The sequence below is a fragment of the Micromys minutus genome (assembly GCF_963924665.1).
Source record: "Micromys minutus genome assembly, chromosome: 10".
Taxonomy (NCBI): Eukaryota; Metazoa; Chordata; class Mammalia; order Rodentia; family Muridae; genus Micromys; species Micromys minutus.
In genome coordinates, this window is record NC_137979.1 from 47147900 (window position 1) to 47164387 (window position 16488).

General features: G+C 49.2%; 2 protein-coding genes across 2 annotated transcripts in view; one reads left to right on the plus strand and one right to left on the minus strand.

The window, feature by feature from the left end:
* Positions 1 to 1519: 1519 nt before the first annotated feature.
* Positions 1520 to 8122, plus strand: CNP (2'',3''-cyclic nucleotide 3'' phosphodiesterase). The gene is made up of 4 exons (XM_080922631.1): positions 1520 to 1596; positions 2804 to 3473; positions 5434 to 5573; positions 6720 to 8122. The coding sequence occupies exons 1-4, from the start codon at positions 1594 to 1596 to the stop codon at positions 7167 to 7169; spliced, it is 1263 nt and encodes a 420-aa protein (XP_080778757.1). The 5' UTR covers positions 1520 to 1593; the 3' UTR covers positions 7170 to 8122.
* Positions 8123 to 9236: 1114 nt separating this feature from the next.
* DNAJC7 (DnaJ heat shock protein family (Hsp40) member C7) overlaps positions 9237 to 16488 on the minus strand; it is a 32748-nt gene continuing 25496 nt past the window's right edge. Inside the window, exons 9-14 of the mRNA XM_080922657.1 lie at positions 15938 to 16029; positions 11269 to 11342; positions 10834 to 10980; positions 10508 to 10660; positions 9873 to 9935; positions 9237 to 9483 (exon numbers count right to left, since the gene is read on the minus strand). Of these exons, the coding sequence (XP_080778783.1) occupies positions 9446 to 9483; positions 9873 to 9935; positions 10508 to 10660; positions 10834 to 10980; positions 11269 to 11342; positions 15938 to 16029 (567 nt within the window). The 3' untranslated portion in view covers positions 9237 to 9445. The remainder of the gene's footprint in view (positions 9484 to 9872; positions 9936 to 10507; positions 10661 to 10833; positions 10981 to 11268; positions 11343 to 15937; positions 16030 to 16488) is intronic.

Consider the following 16488-nt stretch of genomic DNA (forward strand, 5'->3'; position numbering starts at 1 on the left):
GTCGGCTCTCTCCTACCATTCAGGGCCTTGAAGAGCATCTCAGGGTTGCATGCTCGGCCATGTTAACAAAGCCATCTCAACTGCTCCTGAGAAATTTTATATAATTATTAGGGTTTTTTTTTTTTTTTGAGACAGTGTGTCTCTGTGTAGCCCTGGTTGTCTTGAAACTCACTCTGTAGACCAGGCTAGCCTCCAGTTCACAGACATCTGCTTTGCCTCTGACTCCTGAGTGCTGGAATCAAAGAAATGTACCACCATGCCTGACTATATTTTAATGAAATGTTTAGAAGGGGGGAGTGAACAATGAGTGAAAAGATAGCATTTTTTGAGGATGTCCCCACCTTCTCAAGACAAGGATGTACCTTCCTAGCTTGCAGGAACCCCAGCATCTTAAACAACTGGACTTGTTCTTATATGTATCAATTTCCAGCAAGAGGATCAGAAGTTCAAGGTCATCCTTTGTTACATAGAGTTTGAACTTAGCCTGGGCTACCTGAGACTCATCTTGAAAACAACAAGGACTGGAGAGATGGCTCAGTGGTTAAGAGCACTGGCTGCTCTTCCACAGGTCCTGAGTTCAATTCCCAGCAACCACATGGTGGCTCATGACCATCTGTAATGAGGTCTCATGCCCTCTTCTGCTGCATATAGTAAATAAATAAATCTTTAAAAAAATGTTGGGGGGGGGGCAGGAGAGGCATCCACCAAAAAGACTGCTTAGAAACAGGCGTAAGCCAATAGAAAGTCTTTATTAGCCAGCCTGTCACTCAACCAGATGTTTGAGACCCCACTGTAGTCTAGCACTTTTCTCAGGGCAGGCTTTTAAGCATAAAAACCACATCCCGTGTTGACAAACTTCAGTCAGAAGCAGACTCCAGAAGCCAAAAATCAAGGTTAGTACATTGAGGGACTTTCCCAGAACCATGGACTTTTGATGAATGAGGCCTTTGTTTTTGTTTTAGCAGGCGGCGATGCCTATCGGCCTGGGCTCGTGGCCTGAATGGTACTTCCTTCATATGTCAGCTGTGTTAAGGTCTAGGGCCCTGCTTCACAACGATAAGATACCAGACTGCCACATGCGGTTGTGCTTCACCCATTTCACCCTAACCTGCCTGGGAACCCAGGAAAGGCAACTGTCTCCTGTTTTAAGAGTTAATCTCTCTCTTGGTGAAGTCTTGGGAGGCAGAGGGAGGTGGACTCTGTACCAAGCCAGCCGGATCTATGTATTGAGTTCCAGCACAGCCATGGTTACATTGTGAGTCCCTGTCTCAGAGGAGGGAAAAGTTAATCTTTAACTTTTGAGTAACAAAGAGGTGGCGTGGCAGACTCTTTTTGGCACTGAGAATCCAGGTGTACCTTTGCTTTCTGCCAAGGCCCCACGGAGGCTTCCTAGTACCCAGGTTTAGATCCCCCGCGGGTGCCTGCGCAGAGGCTCGGGCTGACCCCGCCCCGTCCGCGCGCCCCGCCCCCGGGCTATGAAAGGCGCCCTGCGTGGGGTCCTGATATCCTGAGACGCCCGTGTCCCTCGCGCAGGCGGGCGGCCCCGGAGACGTAGTGCCTGCAAAGGCGGTGACAGCGGTGCGCCCACTCATCATGGTGAGCGCAGCGCACGCGTGAGGGTCGGGGCGGGAGAGAGGCTAAGGGAAAGGGAAAGCGAAAGTCTTGGGGATGCTTGGGCAGAAAGAAGTACCATGCATATGAGGGCACCAGGTTCTGGAGTTGAAGTCCAACCTCTGGGTTCTCCAAGGCAGCCCGAAGGCAAAGGGATTGGGGGAAGTTAGGGGGAGTCTCAGTATTTTTGGAGAAGGAAATTTGTAGCAAGGAAGAGAAAATCGATGTTCCCTGGTGACACCAGCTGGCAAATGGGTCTGGGTTCCGGGGTAGCACAAGTCCAGGGCTGTTGTGGATCCCGCGTTGGGAGTGGGTTCCCAACCGCTTCCTGCTCAAAGCTATAGAGAAGCCATAAGCCAGCTAAATTCTCAGGGTGCACACCAAAGGCGGAAGCCAGTGTAGATGAAACTTAAAAGGGCTATTCTTGTTGCTTTTGTCAGAGAGGTGCTGTTAACACACAGCAAAGTAGGGGGCAAAGAATCCTGAATACAGGTGCCCTGTGCTCCCTAGTCCTACAGATTGGGGGAGGTGGGCACTGAGAGAGCAGAGGAGGAGGTGACAGTGAATGAGGCCCTTTGTCCAGTGCCCTCCTGCCCTGCCCCCCACCAGCCCTCTGTGGAACCATTGTCCCCCAACACTCAGACAAGAGAGTATTATCTGTTGGTGCCATTGTTGGGTGGAGGGAGGCGGTCTTTGGGTCACCCTCCTCTGCCCTCACCCTCCTCTGCATACTCAGAGAGCCAGGGCAGCTGTGGCTTTACCCAAACATAGAGCCTCGGGCCTCCAAACAGGACCTCCTTAAGAGGTGCCAAGAATATATAAGTTAGGGCTGACTGGGAGCAACAGGCACTTGCTGTCCTTGCCTGCCCTGCCACCAGGGTGTCCTCTCTGAGGGGTAGCAGAGTGATCCTTGGAGCAGGGTAAGAGGTTAGATAGCAGCTTCAGTGAGGTTCCCTCTACCCTTACAACGCTGCTGTTGAAGACACTGAAGGACCTGCTGGGAGAAAGACAAGCTGTCATTCCCTGCCGGGAAAAGCACCCACCATTCAAGGGTGCTTTAAGTTAGGCTTGGGGGATTCCTGAACCGACAACCACCCCCCTCTGGGAGAACAAGGCCAAAGACTAGGGTTCGGTGCTCGTGGGCTGGCTTCGAGGAGCCTGGGCTGACATCTCCTCCTCCCTTCTTACATAGAACACAAGCTTTACCCGAAAAAGCCACACTTTCTTGCCCAAGATCTTCTTCAGAAAGATGACATCCTCGGGAGCTAAGGATAAGCCGGAGCTGCAGTTCCCTTTCCTTCAGGATGATGACACGGTGGCTACTCTGCATGAGTGCAGGACGCTGTTCATCCTGCGTGGCCTGCCAGGCAGCGGCAAATCCACCCTGGCTCGGCTCATCATGGAGAAGTACCACAACGGCACCAAGATGGTGTCTGCTGATGCTTACAAGATCATCCCTGGCTCTCGGGAAGACTTCTCCGAGGAGTACAAGCGTCTGGATGAGGACCTGGCTGGCTACTGCCGCCGGGACATCAGGGTTCTCGTGCTTGATGATACCAACCACGAACGGGAGCGGCTGGACCAGCTCTTTGAAATGGCAGACCAGTATCAGTACCAGGTGGTGCTGGTGGAGCCCAAGACAGCGTGGCGGCTAGACTGTGCCCAGCTCAAGGAGAAGAACCAATGGCAGCTCTCGGTCGATGACCTGAAGAAGCTGAAGCCCGGGCTGGAGAAGGACTTCCTGCCACTTTACTTTGGCTGGTTCCTGACCAAAAAGAGTTCCGAGACCCTCCGAAAAGCCGGCCAGGTCTTTCTGGAGGAGCTGGGGAATCACAAGGCCTTCAAGAAGGAGCTTCGACACTGTAGGTGGTTGTGGGGAGGGAGCAGGGCAACCTAAAGCCTTGTAACTGTTTGTTTGCCTGTGTTGGAGAGCACCCATCTCTCAGGCATTGAGGCGGCTGAGCTCAAAGGATGGGATTGAATGGCGGGGAGGATACAGGTAGCAGCTTCCAGGACTAGCCAGAAGCAAGGCTTTAGTGGAGAAGGCATGTGGAATAGCTCCTTTCTTACCTCCCTCTTCTCCCCAGTACCATCCTCTTTGGATCTAGCCTACATCTGAGTCTTGGAGGTGGGAAAACCTTGTAACTCTTATCGCTATATGCTATAACCTCAGAGGGAGACCACGGCTGTCAAAATCAGCCTGAGCAGCAGAGTATATGTTTCCCAGCAAAATATGAGGTGGACAAAAACAAACAAACAAAAAAACCCAAAAAACCCTAAACTGCAAAACATAGCAAGACCAAGCTTGTGTGACTTTTCCAGAGGAGAGAATGGGTCTCAGGTCTTGGGCTACCCCATAGCATCTCAAGCTGCAGAGAACCCAGCTTCGTGCTTTCTAGAACATTCTCTCCACATAAGAGACATGCCCAGAAAGGATGTAAGAGATGTACCTAGGTAGGTATCAGGAGACTTTTTTTCCTGGTAAGGGCTGTTGGCTTCAGGGAATGGATAGTCTGGCGTAGGGAAGGGTCCTCAATGGTCCTATTCCCCCAAAGTGTCCCACAGCTGGTTGAGGTTTTTTGTTTTATAGCTGTCCATGGCTGGCCTAGAACTCAGTCCATCAGTTAGGCCACACTCTGACTTGCAGTAATTCTCCAGCCTTTACCTTCCCAGTACCGGACAGACAGACACTCCCAATTTTTAGCTGGCCTGCAAACTTCTTCATTTTGTTGTTAGATTGCTCAGAGGCAGAGGTCCTTCGTGCCCATGTGAGTTCTCAGAAACCTTGTTTATGGGCTCTTAAGGCTCAAACTCTACAGGGAAGATGTTGGTCGGGAGCCAGCCCACTTTTTGTATAGAGTGAGGGGCAACCCTAAGAGTCAGGGCCTCTGGCTAGAGCTGGTGGTGCCAGCTTAGACACGATTGATGCTTGGTGATGGCTTTGGCCATAAACTCCAGAATGCTTTTCTGCTCAGGGTGTGACAGGAGGCATCAGAGGCAATAACAGGGCGTGCTCAAAATAGAGGATCCCTTGAATCACAGGCCTTTAGGAAGGAAGGGGAAGGCTAGAGACTGAATACAGCCACACGGTGTCCAGCTTTGACATCCTGGTCCTCAGCCACCTTATCCCACTGTATACCCAGGACCCTTCCTGTCCCAGGCCCTTGTTCCGTTCTCCTCCTCCAAGCATGCCTGCAGGACATGTCTAGTCAGTCACCCCTGGGTGAACTGGTTGCTGTAAATCTCAGAGGCCATGAGGAATTTGGGGGTATGGCAACTGGAACTGTCACAGTGGACTAGTCAACCATGTGTCCCAGATGGCTAGTCAGTGGCAAGATGGGTTTCATTTCCCCATGTGGCACCTTCTCACCCTGCTTTCCTTTGCTAGGAACAACACTGGCCTTTGGCTTGTATGGCCTAGCCCTATGTTACACACACTGTAAAGCCAGCATGGTTTAGTTTGTTCCCTGTCCAGCATTAAACCCAGGACCCTATGCATGCTGGGCAAGGACCCCAGCTGCTCTCTCCCTGTCCCCGAGAACCCCAGATCCTCCTGCATCTATTTTCCTGGAGCTAGGGTTACATGTGTATGTCACCATGCTTGCTTTATGTGGCACCAGCACTGGGGACTCAACCTAGGGTGTTGCGCAGGCTAGCCCGGCATTCTGTAACTGAGCTGCATGTCCAGCTAGCAAATGAATGAAGCACTGCAGAGCCGCCGGAGAACGTCTTAGTGATGGCCCTGTCTCTGGCCTGCAGTTTCCCAGGTAGGTGTTGGTTGGGCCAGCTCCCCACCCTGACCGGACTTCTTCTCTTCTGCAGTTATTTCTGGGGATGAACCCAAGGAGAAGCTTGAGCTGGTCAGCTACTTTGGAAAGAGACCTCCAGGCGTGCTACACTGTACAACCAAATTCTGTGACTACGGGAAGGCCACCGGGGCAGAAGAATATGCCCAGCAGGATGTGAGTTCTCCCCAGGGTGGAGGTAGGGAGGGTTAACTGGGTGGAGAAGCATGGCCTCCAGACTGGTGTAGTCTGCATTCTTCTGTTATCCTTTCTTAGGAACTCACTGGTCCCATTTTTCCCCGGGGGCCTGCCAAAGGGTTTGTAGGTTTATGGAGAATGCCAGGCAGCGGCAGCTTCTTGCTCCTGCTTCATGAACTCATGTTAAGTTCCAGAAGCTCAAATGCTAAGAGTCCTGTGTTCCCAGAGAGCCTGTTCTACCGGGGCTGTAGTCTACCTCTGAGGCCTGGCCTTGCTCCAGAGAGGGGGAGTGGCTCAGGACATTGAGGCACCCATTTCTGCACCATAGCACACAGCCCATGGCCAGATACAGCCATCCTTAACTCCCGGCACACCACCTACTTCCTAGCCTCCATTACCATTTGCCCCCCACAGCAGCCATTCACCTGCTTGCTAACTGGCCAACCACCAGCCAGGTGTTCAAAGCCTCGTCCAGTGGAATGGCTGAATACATATCGACACTCCTTCCTACTCCCCCTTTAGTAATCCTCACTAAGCACCTGCCACGCACTGCTGTTGGGACAGGAGCTCAAGAACAAAAAGGTTCTTACAGTTGGGTCACATGATCTCAGGGAAGGGGATCAGCTGTGGCCAGAGGTAACCAGATGCAGACAGCAGTGTGTTGGTGGAGTGAGCGGTGGAGCAACGGTAGCTGCTGATCTCTTCACCCACTACTCTGTCAATCCTGTTTGCTGGGAGGTAGGCTCTAGTGTTCCCTCTACAAGTGCATAGCCAAGGCAGAGCGGCTAGCTCTCAGAGCCTAGGGCTTAGTAAGCAGGGTTTGTGTCTGGTACCTCTCTGAGAGCCTTTTCCCAGCCTTAGCTTGAATAGCTTGTGCTGTATGTTTGTTTGATCTGCCTTTAAAAAAGACCCCCGCACAGCTGGGCAATGGTGGCACACACCCGGGTACTCGGGAGGGAGAGGCAGGAGGATTTCTGAGTTCGAGACCAGCCTGGTCTAAACCCTTTCTCAAACATCAACACAACACAAAACAAGTCCTCTACACGGCCACACTCCTTTTCTCCCCTGGGGATGGCCCACCCTTGTCGGCTTTCCCTCTAACTTGGGCCCCGTCTCTTTCCCCAGGTGGTGAAGAGATCTTACGGCAAGGCCTTCAAACTGTCCATCTCTGCTCTCTTTGTGACACCCAAGACAGCTGGGGCCCAGGTGGTGCTTAATGAGCAGGAGCTGCTGTTGTGGCCAAGTGATCTGGACAAGCCATCACCCTCCGAGAGCCTGCCCCCAGGGAGCCGAGCTCACATCACCCTAGGCTGTGCAGCTGATGTACAGCCGGTGCAGACAGGCCTCGACCTCTTAGATATTTTACAGCAGGTGAAGGGGGGCAGCCCAGGTGAGGAGGTGGGTGAGCTGCCCCGGGGCAAGCTCTATTCCTTGGGCAAAGGGCGCTGGATGCTGAGCTTGGCTAAGAAAATGGAAGTCAAGGCCATTTTCACGGGGTACTATGGGAAGGGCAAACCTGTGCCCATACATGGCAGCCGGAAAGGGGGTGCTATGCAGGTTTGTACCATCATCTGATGGTTCACACCTCTGTACCATTGCTGTGGACACAGCAACATGCCTTCCACTAGATTTTTAAGATTTTCTTCTTCTTCTTTTTTTTTTTTTTTACTCAAAGCTAACCTACCTATAACGTTTTAGGAGTCTGTAAAATAACCACCAGTTCCTTCCTGCCCACCCTCTTCCCCTTAACATTCAGCTCAACACAGGTGGGTGGGCAGAGGAAGACACCATTAAGGAACCTGGACCAGAGGTGGTAATTAAAGGGCTGGGTCATTGGGCCTGGAGCACCATCATCTCAGATACATCCAGGAATGTAACCCTCCCTTACCCCCTGCCCATCCAGAGCTGGGCACACACACACCTCAGAGCTGCCACACATCATGCTAGGGACAAATGCTACTGCCACAGGAAAACAGTGGTGGTTTGGATCCCTGGGTGCCAATCTTAATCACTATAGCCCTAGGAAGGCTTCAGCTATTTACTGGGCAGTAAAAGGGTTTTTTTTACCTCTCACCTTTGGTCATTCCTAAGTCCCCGTCTCCTTCACACTATAACCAGGTCACTAGTGTGATCACTAGGAGAGAAAAATGGAATTACCAGAAGCCACATCTCTGGTTTCGGTCTGGCCGTCTAGCCTTCACAGCAGCATGTCTCTGCTGTGTGGACAGAGGCTAAGGTCAGAAGGAAGCCCTGAAAAGCTCTAGCTTTGCTTTCTGCCCAGCCCATCTTGCCTCCATGGTGCCTCTGGGCCTCCTCTAAAGGAGGGTGGTGGGTACCAAGAGCCAATGGAGGGGAACCTTGAGCTGGCAAGAGTAAGCCTCATCTCCTGTACTGTGTGGTTCCTGGAGTAAGTACCTCACTCTGCCTTCTGCTCAGTAACAGGACCTTGCTAATTGGGTTGTCATCCAAGAATCTGGGACTTATTTATGTTCCTACCCTCACCCTGTGTTGCTCACCTCAGCAACAACTAAGACTGATACTGAAATAAATCATGTTAATCCCAGCTGTGTGCTATCACTCTTGGCCTTTTATGTCCAGCTCAGTCTTCCCTGGGGTTAGGGCTTCGTACATTAAGACTAGCTTTGTCCCACAGCTTGGGGCCATCGGTCCTGTCTCCCTTCTGCTGGCTGAGCACAGCTGTGATGAGACTAAGCAGCCCAACAGTGTTGGCTTTCATGAAGCAGAAAGGAGAGGCTGGCTTCAGACTCATACAGAAGGTGGGGGTTGGCTGGGAGCCAGGAACTTGGAGCACAAAGCCTTTATCTGACAGCTAAGGCGACCACATGCAGGTGTCCTTGCCCCAAAGAACTCTCAGCAAGGCCTAGAGTTCCCAGCATGGACTTTGCAGGGTACTTGGGGAAGGCAACCTTGCCAGTGTTCCTCACACCCAAGGGAAGACCATCAGCAGCCCCTCCAGTCTCACAGGGCCCTGACAGCTCAGTAGAACTGCCCAGGCCTAACTGTTCCGAGACTCTGGTTCAAGGCCTCTCTCTCTCCCTGGATGTCTGTGCTTTTAGCACCTGCAGTTTAGCTTCGGAGCCTTGTGTGTCTGCACAGAACAGCAACTTGACTGAGCAGTGTGATGGGGCTACAGATCCCTTCTCCATGTTGCCTCACAGAAGCAGCAAGAGAGCAGTCACACATCTGCAGAGAACAGTTTCCAACAGTTTGAGCCTTAGGCCAGCGAAGGCCCGGGACCTGGAGCTGCCTACTATGCATCAGGCTGAAGCCAGAGCAGAATGCTGTTCTCGTGTCCATGTCCCCCAAGAACAGGACAATGTGACTCACCTTAATCCCAGCACTTGAGAGGGCTGAGGCAGGAGGACTACTCTAGCCTGAGCCTACATAGTGAGAAAACATCAGACACACACAGACACAGACACACACAGACACACACACACACACACACACACCCCAGTGCCGCCTATGCTCCTGGATGAACTTCTGGTACAGAGGAGCCAAAGTCAAGGACCAAAAAAAACCAAAACAAACAAACAAACAAAAAAACCCCAAACCGGTCAAAACATTTTATTCTTTTTCTTTTTTAATAAAGTTAAACAATACAACAAAAATTCACAAGCTGCCTCCCTGTCTACCCCTGGCTTCCCTCCCTCCCTCATCCTCAGCACTGGCTCCCTTTCCTTCACCCCTCATTACAGACACAGGGCACCTGACTGAGAAAATGAAACTGCTCTAAGTACACAGGGACATGATGGAGGAGGTGAACTGTCCACACTCATGGTTAAACCAAGCAAGTCGACATTTTCTGGGTTCTAAGTAGTTGACCTTCATTAGCCAAACTGAAAGTAGAAATTTCCTGGGCCAGATGCTGAAAGGGAAAAGAAAGGCTTGTTAGTTGGCTCCGTGGATTTCTTAGGAAAACCACTGTTGTTTCTTCCAGAGCAGCTTAATCCAAACAGACTCCAAGAGTATCAATCAGTCTGAGCCTTGAGCACAAGGCAAGCACCCTACCACTGGGCTGGAGCGTACTGTGTAGTTTTTGAACATCTTTGCTCTTATGAAGAAGGCAGGATACTAAGGGACTTGGTGATGCTTCTCTGACCCTGCTGACTGCTCTGACAATGGTTCCAGGCAAAATAAGCCCAGGAGCCTCATCAGCTACACTAGAATCCAGCTGTCTCCACTCAGATTTTCCAGGAGCTGCCTGAGGGAGGGGTCAGTGCTGGTCTGTCACGTGGGAGCAGCAGGCATACCTACCTTCAAAGCTGAAGCCCCCAGGACCACCGAAGAACGCCTTGAAGATGTTGTTTGCATCAAAATCTGGTGAGAAGCACAGATGGGGCAAAAAAGGGGAAAATCAGAAAGATATGAGGAACCAGATGCAGAAGAATTCTGAGGCTCACTTCCCCTTTCCATTTCAGCCTAGGTGTTAGAAACCTCTCCCCACTGTCAGCCCAGGCAGAACTTGTTCCTGGGATATGTTCCCCTCCAAGTGCAGTCTGGTAGGAGACCGTTCTCAACCTGTTCTGCCTGGTCTCCTTACCTAGGAATGTCATTTGCATCATGCCTTCCTATAATGCTGGGGCTATACTGAAAAGGCTCAATTACAGCGTTACCAAATCAACCTCCCAGCCTGGAGCTCCTGACTCCTGGAACCAGCACTGTGCTCTTTACTCCAGGCCACAACACTTCTGTGGCTCCTGCCCTAGCTCATCTTTTTGGACAGCCTATTGGTTTATGTCACTGGCTGACCACTCACAGACCTCCCCTCTGGAGTGTCCCAACACAGCTGCCCAGAGGGTGATCACAGTGGGGATGGGAGCTTTTCTGGTGCTTTAGAAAAAACCTGTTTTACAGGGACCATTTCTTTCCAGATGTCCAAACCAACTCACCGCCCATATTCATGCCCTCCTCATCCAGATCTTGTCCACTGTCATAACGAGTCTTTTTCTTGGGATCAGAGAGGATGGTAAAGGCCTCTCCCACTTCCTTAAACTTCTTCTCCTCCTCCTTCTGAACTTCGGCACTGGCCCCGCTGTGCCGATCTAGAGGAGGATTCAGTGAAACCAGGGACACAGGAAAACAATGCCTATTATTGTCCAAGTTCGGAATGTGGCACCTCCCACAATCTGTAGGACAGAGAGCCCAACACCCCTCTCCTCCTAGGTGCCCACTGCATCTGTGCCGTGGTTCTCTGTTGTGGTTCAGTAGCACTCACCTGGATGATGCATCAGGGCCCGTTTCCGGTAAGCTTTCTTGATCTCGTCCTCAGAGGCATTCTTGTCAACTCCCAGGATCTTGTAGTAATCTTTCCTCTTGCTCTTCTTCAGTTCCAACTGTGCATTCTTAAGGAGCTGTTTGTGTTCTGGAGGGAGACAGGCAGCATCAACAGACAGCCCAGCTGCCTAGAGGGTAGAAACTTTGGTAACCACAACAGGGGCTCTTTTGGTGCTCTTCTGAATATACAGGAAGTGAAAATAACAAGAAGGAGCCAGAACCAAAATACAGGTGCTTGAGCCCTAGCCAGGCTAGTGACCAAAAAAATGAGCTCCAGAAATAGTCCCAAGTGCTACCTCCAATAACCCACATTTACATTAGGGCCGAGAAGACCACATCCCCCTGAGCAGCGTCTGCTGCCCTCTTGTCCACATACCTTTCGTTTTCTCCGTCTGATACACTTTTTCATAGTCGCGCACAGCTTCTTCAAACTGCTCTGTGTCCATGTAACTGAGGAGGAAGTACAGGGTAATACAGCACTCAGACATAAATAGTAATGGCCTGTGGGACCTTCTGGGGAGAAGGTATGGCTCATGCAAGAGATATACACTTTTGGTAGGCTGTTTCATCAGACAGAGAACCCCTTATCTAAAAAATGAATTAACTTGTGCCCAGCCAGCAAGTCCCTGTTCTAGGCAGGCAAGGGCTAAGGGGTTCTTGGTGCCACAGCACTGCCCACCAGGAAATGTGACAGCACCTACCTTATCGCTCTGGACTAAAACACAAGAGACAAGCTGCTGTGGAAGAGTTTTGACAGCTTCAGTGCCAGACATGCAGGGCCAGCTCCAACCAAGGCTACACATGGGCTTAGTTGAGCCACTAGAAGGGTCAAGGTCAGGGTGAAAGCCACTGGCAAATGCTTCCACTGAGATCTATCAATCTCTGAGGTAGAGAGAGGTGAGACAGAAGAAGGGACTCCCAGCACAATCTTGCTTCTAGTTCATGAGCCAAAATGGGAGGAGTGACTGGAACAGGCAGAGCACTAGGACTTTGGAAGTGCTGTTTCTCACAAAACTAAGCAGTATTCTAACAATCTGATGGCACCGAGTCTGTTCTCTCTATCTAACAGAATGGAAAAGTCAACACAGTGCAGCTAGCGGCTAGACAACTGAGTCGGTCCAACACTTCCATCACTAGACCATCTTAACACACATCAGCTTTGGAGGCCAGGGCAGAGAGACTGACACCAGTGTGGCTGGCCAACGAGAAGTCTGACATCTTAGGCCCTCTGCATTTCTGGAAACACATTCATCTATGACTTACAAAAAACAAAAACAAAACAAGGAAGCAAGCAAGCAAACAAACAAACAAACAAACAACAACAAAACCCCAAAACAATATTCAGCCTGGGCATGATGGCACAATGCCTTTAATCCCAGAGTCAGGAGGCAGAGACAGGAGGATCTCTTTGAGTTCACGGCCAGCTTGTTTGACATGCTAAGACTCTGTCTCAATCAAATCAAATCAAACAAAAACAAAAACCACAACGCTCTACAGACAGAAGGTAACTAGGAACATAGAGAACTAATTCACAGGTCAAGTGTCAGATAAATCTGAAGTACAGTAATTTAACACACATCGCCAGGTGGTAGCGGCCCACACCTTTAATCCCAGTGAGTTCCAGGACAGCCAGGGCTATACTGAGAAACCTGACATGTGAGTGACCGTCACGATCACCAGGCCTATACATAATGTAGTTAGTACACAAGTACCACGACACTGACTTGCATTTGTTGTGTTTTGTTTTCTTTCTTTTCTTTTTTGAGATGAAGCCTTTCTCATTCCGTAGCTGAGGCTTGACTGGAACTTACTATGTAGCCCAAGCTATCCCTAAACTACCTTAGCTTCCCAAGTTCTAGGATTATAGGTGTGAATTACCCAGGAGGATCTATCTGCATCACTTTACATAAACTCAAAAGGTAGAACAAAACAAAGCTTTAAGGGAGAGCGGAAGAGCTCTAGCTTGTGCCTCTCATCTGTCAACTTTAAGGCTAAGCTGAGCCCAGCTCTATGGTAGTCAAGCCTCTCTAATAACGCTAAAACAGCCGGCATGTTTTCCCAGTCCAATGCTTCTGGGGACTGTCGCTGCATTCTCAGCCTTCTACACCACTGCCTTACACTGGGATAAAATTTCAGAGGCAAAGTCACTCAGACACAAAACAAGGTATTGTCAATAAAACTTCTGATTTTTGTTAACTATAAACACACACACACACACACACACACACACACACATCTATTCTGTTGTCTCCTAGCAAACTAAGAATGCACGACTCTTCATGTTTCCCGTATCCACAGTGCAGAGCATTAGGTAGTAGGTACCAGAGGATTCTGCTCTTTTGCTCTTAGAAAAACCTGCAAGTAATTTTGTGCATTTTGTGTTGCTTAAAACCTTCAGTTGGGCCAAAGGGTTGGGTTTTTGTTTTGTTTTTTAACTTAATTTAATTTTTTGAGACATAGTCTCATGTAGCCCAGGCTGTCCTGGAACTCAATTTGTAGACCAGGCTGGCTTCAAACTCAAGAGACCTGCTTGCCTCTGTTACCCAAGTGCTGGGATTAAAGGTGTAGGCCACCACACCCAGCTGAGCTTCTGAATTTTCAAGAATCATTCATTTACTGGCCAGGACTACACAGAGAAACCCTGTCTCAAAAAAAAAAAAAAAAAAAAAAAAAACCAAAAACCAAAACAAAAACAAAAACACCCCCCCCCCCAAAAAACCCCTAAAAACAAACAATCGATACATTTACTCTGTGTGTGTGTTTGCACATGTGCTCAGGTGCTTGACTGCAGTATGTGTGTAAGTCAGAGTTCATTACCTCTCGGTGAGAGGCTCCTTTACCCAACAGGCCATCTTTTCTAGTTCAGCCTTGAACTTCTTTCAGATCCTCTTACCTCTGCCTCTTTGGTGTTGGCATATAGACATGTGACAGTAAGCCCACTTTATAGAGTGCCAGCGACCACATCTGTGCATGCCAGGCAAGCACTCTTATCAATTTCCATTCTCTTCTGTGGGGAGATAGTAAACCCAGGGCCTCAAACGTGTAGAGCAGGGGCTATACAATTAAGCTATACCCCCAGCCCAATCTTCAATTGTCTGGGTGACAGTGGCATGATTCTGGAATGAACAAGGGTTAGTCTCTCAGAATTGATAATATAAGTCATGTATATTTTCACTGGACAGACTTAGTCATCCACTTAATTTTATTTAAAAAAAAATCACATATCAGTAGTTTTTATATCTTAATGGTGAGGATCTGAGGGGCTCTGTACCACTGACCAGGGAGTTTCTGGCTGAAGCATTAGTAAGTAGTGCTTGTCCTCTGGACTATACAGTTTATAGTTAGAAATAAAAAGGGCATTGAAAAATTACACCCAAGAACTTCCTTTTCCTTTAGGATCTTTAAAACTGGTACCACTGCTGAGATGAGGTGGGGACCCCATAGGGTTGGGGAGGTAGCTTGTTGTGGATAGCACTTTCCTAGTGTGTATACAAACACATTAAAGCTATACTGATTCTGGCTTCCACTCTAAGCACTTGGAAGAGGTAGAGACAGGAGGATCAATGTCATCGTGTTCAATGTCATTGTCACTACATACAAAGAAAGTCTGAGGCCAACTTAGTCACTTGTAAGAAACGGAAACAACAGCAAAACCAAAACCAGGAAGTTCTCTGCTTAGAGAGCAGGAGGAAACGAAATGACTTTTTTGTCCACTGTGGCAGGTGTTAAACTCAGAATGGTGGTGTGTGCATGTTTCTATGGGAACGCAGCTCACACTGACCAAGGAGCACATTATGGAGGTGAGAGGACTACACTGGATGTTGTCTTTACCTTCTACTTTGAGACAGGGTCTCTTTTTTTTTTTTAGCACCGTATAATATGCCAGGCTAGCTGGCCTGTGAGCTGCTGGGGCCTCTGTGTCCCTCTCCATCACACTGTCGGGTACTGGGATTACAGACATCAGCCTTTACATGGGGTCAGGAGATCTGATCTCAGGTACCCACTGGGCTGGCATCTCCCCACCTGGTTAGACTGGCTTGAAATTATTTCTATAGCCCACACTGGCCTTGTACAACCCCACAAGTGCTAGAGTTACAGACTATGTCACCACACCTAGGCCAGAAGACATGGTTTTTGAGAGGTTCATTCTAGCCCTTGGTACTGTTCTGTCTGTAGAAAATTCTCTGGAGGATGGATTAAAGAGTAAAATGAGGGCTGGAGAGATGGCTCAGTGGTTAAGAGCACTGACTGCTCTTCCAGAGGTTCTGAGTTCAATTCCCACCAACCACATGGTGGCTCACCACCATCTGTAATGAGATCTGATGCCCTCTTCTGGTGTATCTGAAGGCAGCTACAGTGCACATGAAGTATATACATAAAGTAAATAAATATTAAAAAAAAAAAAGTAAAATGAGCAAAAAGGCTGGGGAACATCTGGGGAAAATAAGGGCACAATCCTTTTCACAGAGCCCACTGGGCTCTGAATACTTGGCATGAACTATTTATCCTGGGTCTATCAAAAAGAGGCTTTGTTTGTTTGTTTTTTAAGTAGCTGCACTGATGAGCCAAGTGAAACTGCTTTCAACGGTACTTCCCCTGCTCATGACCAACAGCAGGTAAACCTCAACTGCCGAACAATACTTTCTTCTTTCCTCTTCCAAGCACCACCATACATCCACTCAACAAACTTACTGGGTGAGCACTAACGTGTCAAGCACTGCGCCAAGTTAGAGCAGAAGTGAACACAAAGTAAAATCTCAAAGGCAATGGATTCACATGTTAATGAAAGGATTGGGTCAGGCACCAGAGGAAACTTACTGACCGTGAGGGGCGTTAGACACAGGCATGGGAGACTGAGGGAGCGTGTGCAATCTCCTCCGCTGGAGGTCTATAAAGATAGTCTAGGACTGGAACAATCCCACCTAGAGGCAGGGGGAAGGACCAAATGACCTCACAACATCCCTGGGTCTGTTTTGTCAATCACAACGCAATTCCCCTAGTTAACCAGTGGCAACCCTGTCCCCTCAACCCTCCAGGGCACTCACCACTGAGCTCTTCTCAAGTAGGCTTTGATGTAGGTGTCATCCAGCTTCACCGCATTTGTACAGTCTTCTATGGCATCTTCTAGTTTCCTAAGCTTCAGGAGAAAGAGAGAGCCATCACACTTCATACTGCCACTGACAGAGGAGCCCAGACAATACGAACATGACCAGATCCCTGCCCTACTATGTTCTTGGTCTTAGTCCCTGGGAAAGTTGGAGGGCTAAAGACACCAAATTTTAAACTGATTTTTTTTTTACTATGTGATAAAGGCCACACCATTACTGATTAAAGTGCCTCTAGTGCGCCATGTTAGTGACCAACCAAAACAACAAACAGAAGGGTGGTTCCTGCTCTCCACTTTTCAATGGACCAACTACAAAGACCAGAAAGACTGCATTTTTTTAACTACTAGAATTCTATAGAACCTAATCTCTCTTATGGAGCACAGGGCCACAGGATGACTATGGTCATTCTCAGCTATGCATACTCAGCAATTTATAGAAGCCTAATTAACACTGTCAATTTCCTGTCTCTTTCCTGAAGAACAGACAAA

Excerpts from the sequence above, each read along its gene's own strand:
- CNP (XM_080922631.1), top strand. Across the intron at positions 3,474-5,433 it reads CAAGAAGGAGCTTCGACACT|TTATTTCTGGGGATGAACCC; the intron begins GTAGGTGGTTGT and ends TCTCTTCTGCAG. Across the intron at positions 5,574-6,719 it reads AAGAATATGCCCAGCAGGAT|GTGGTGAAGAGATCTTACGG; the intron begins GTGAGTTCTCCC and ends CTCTTTCCCCAG.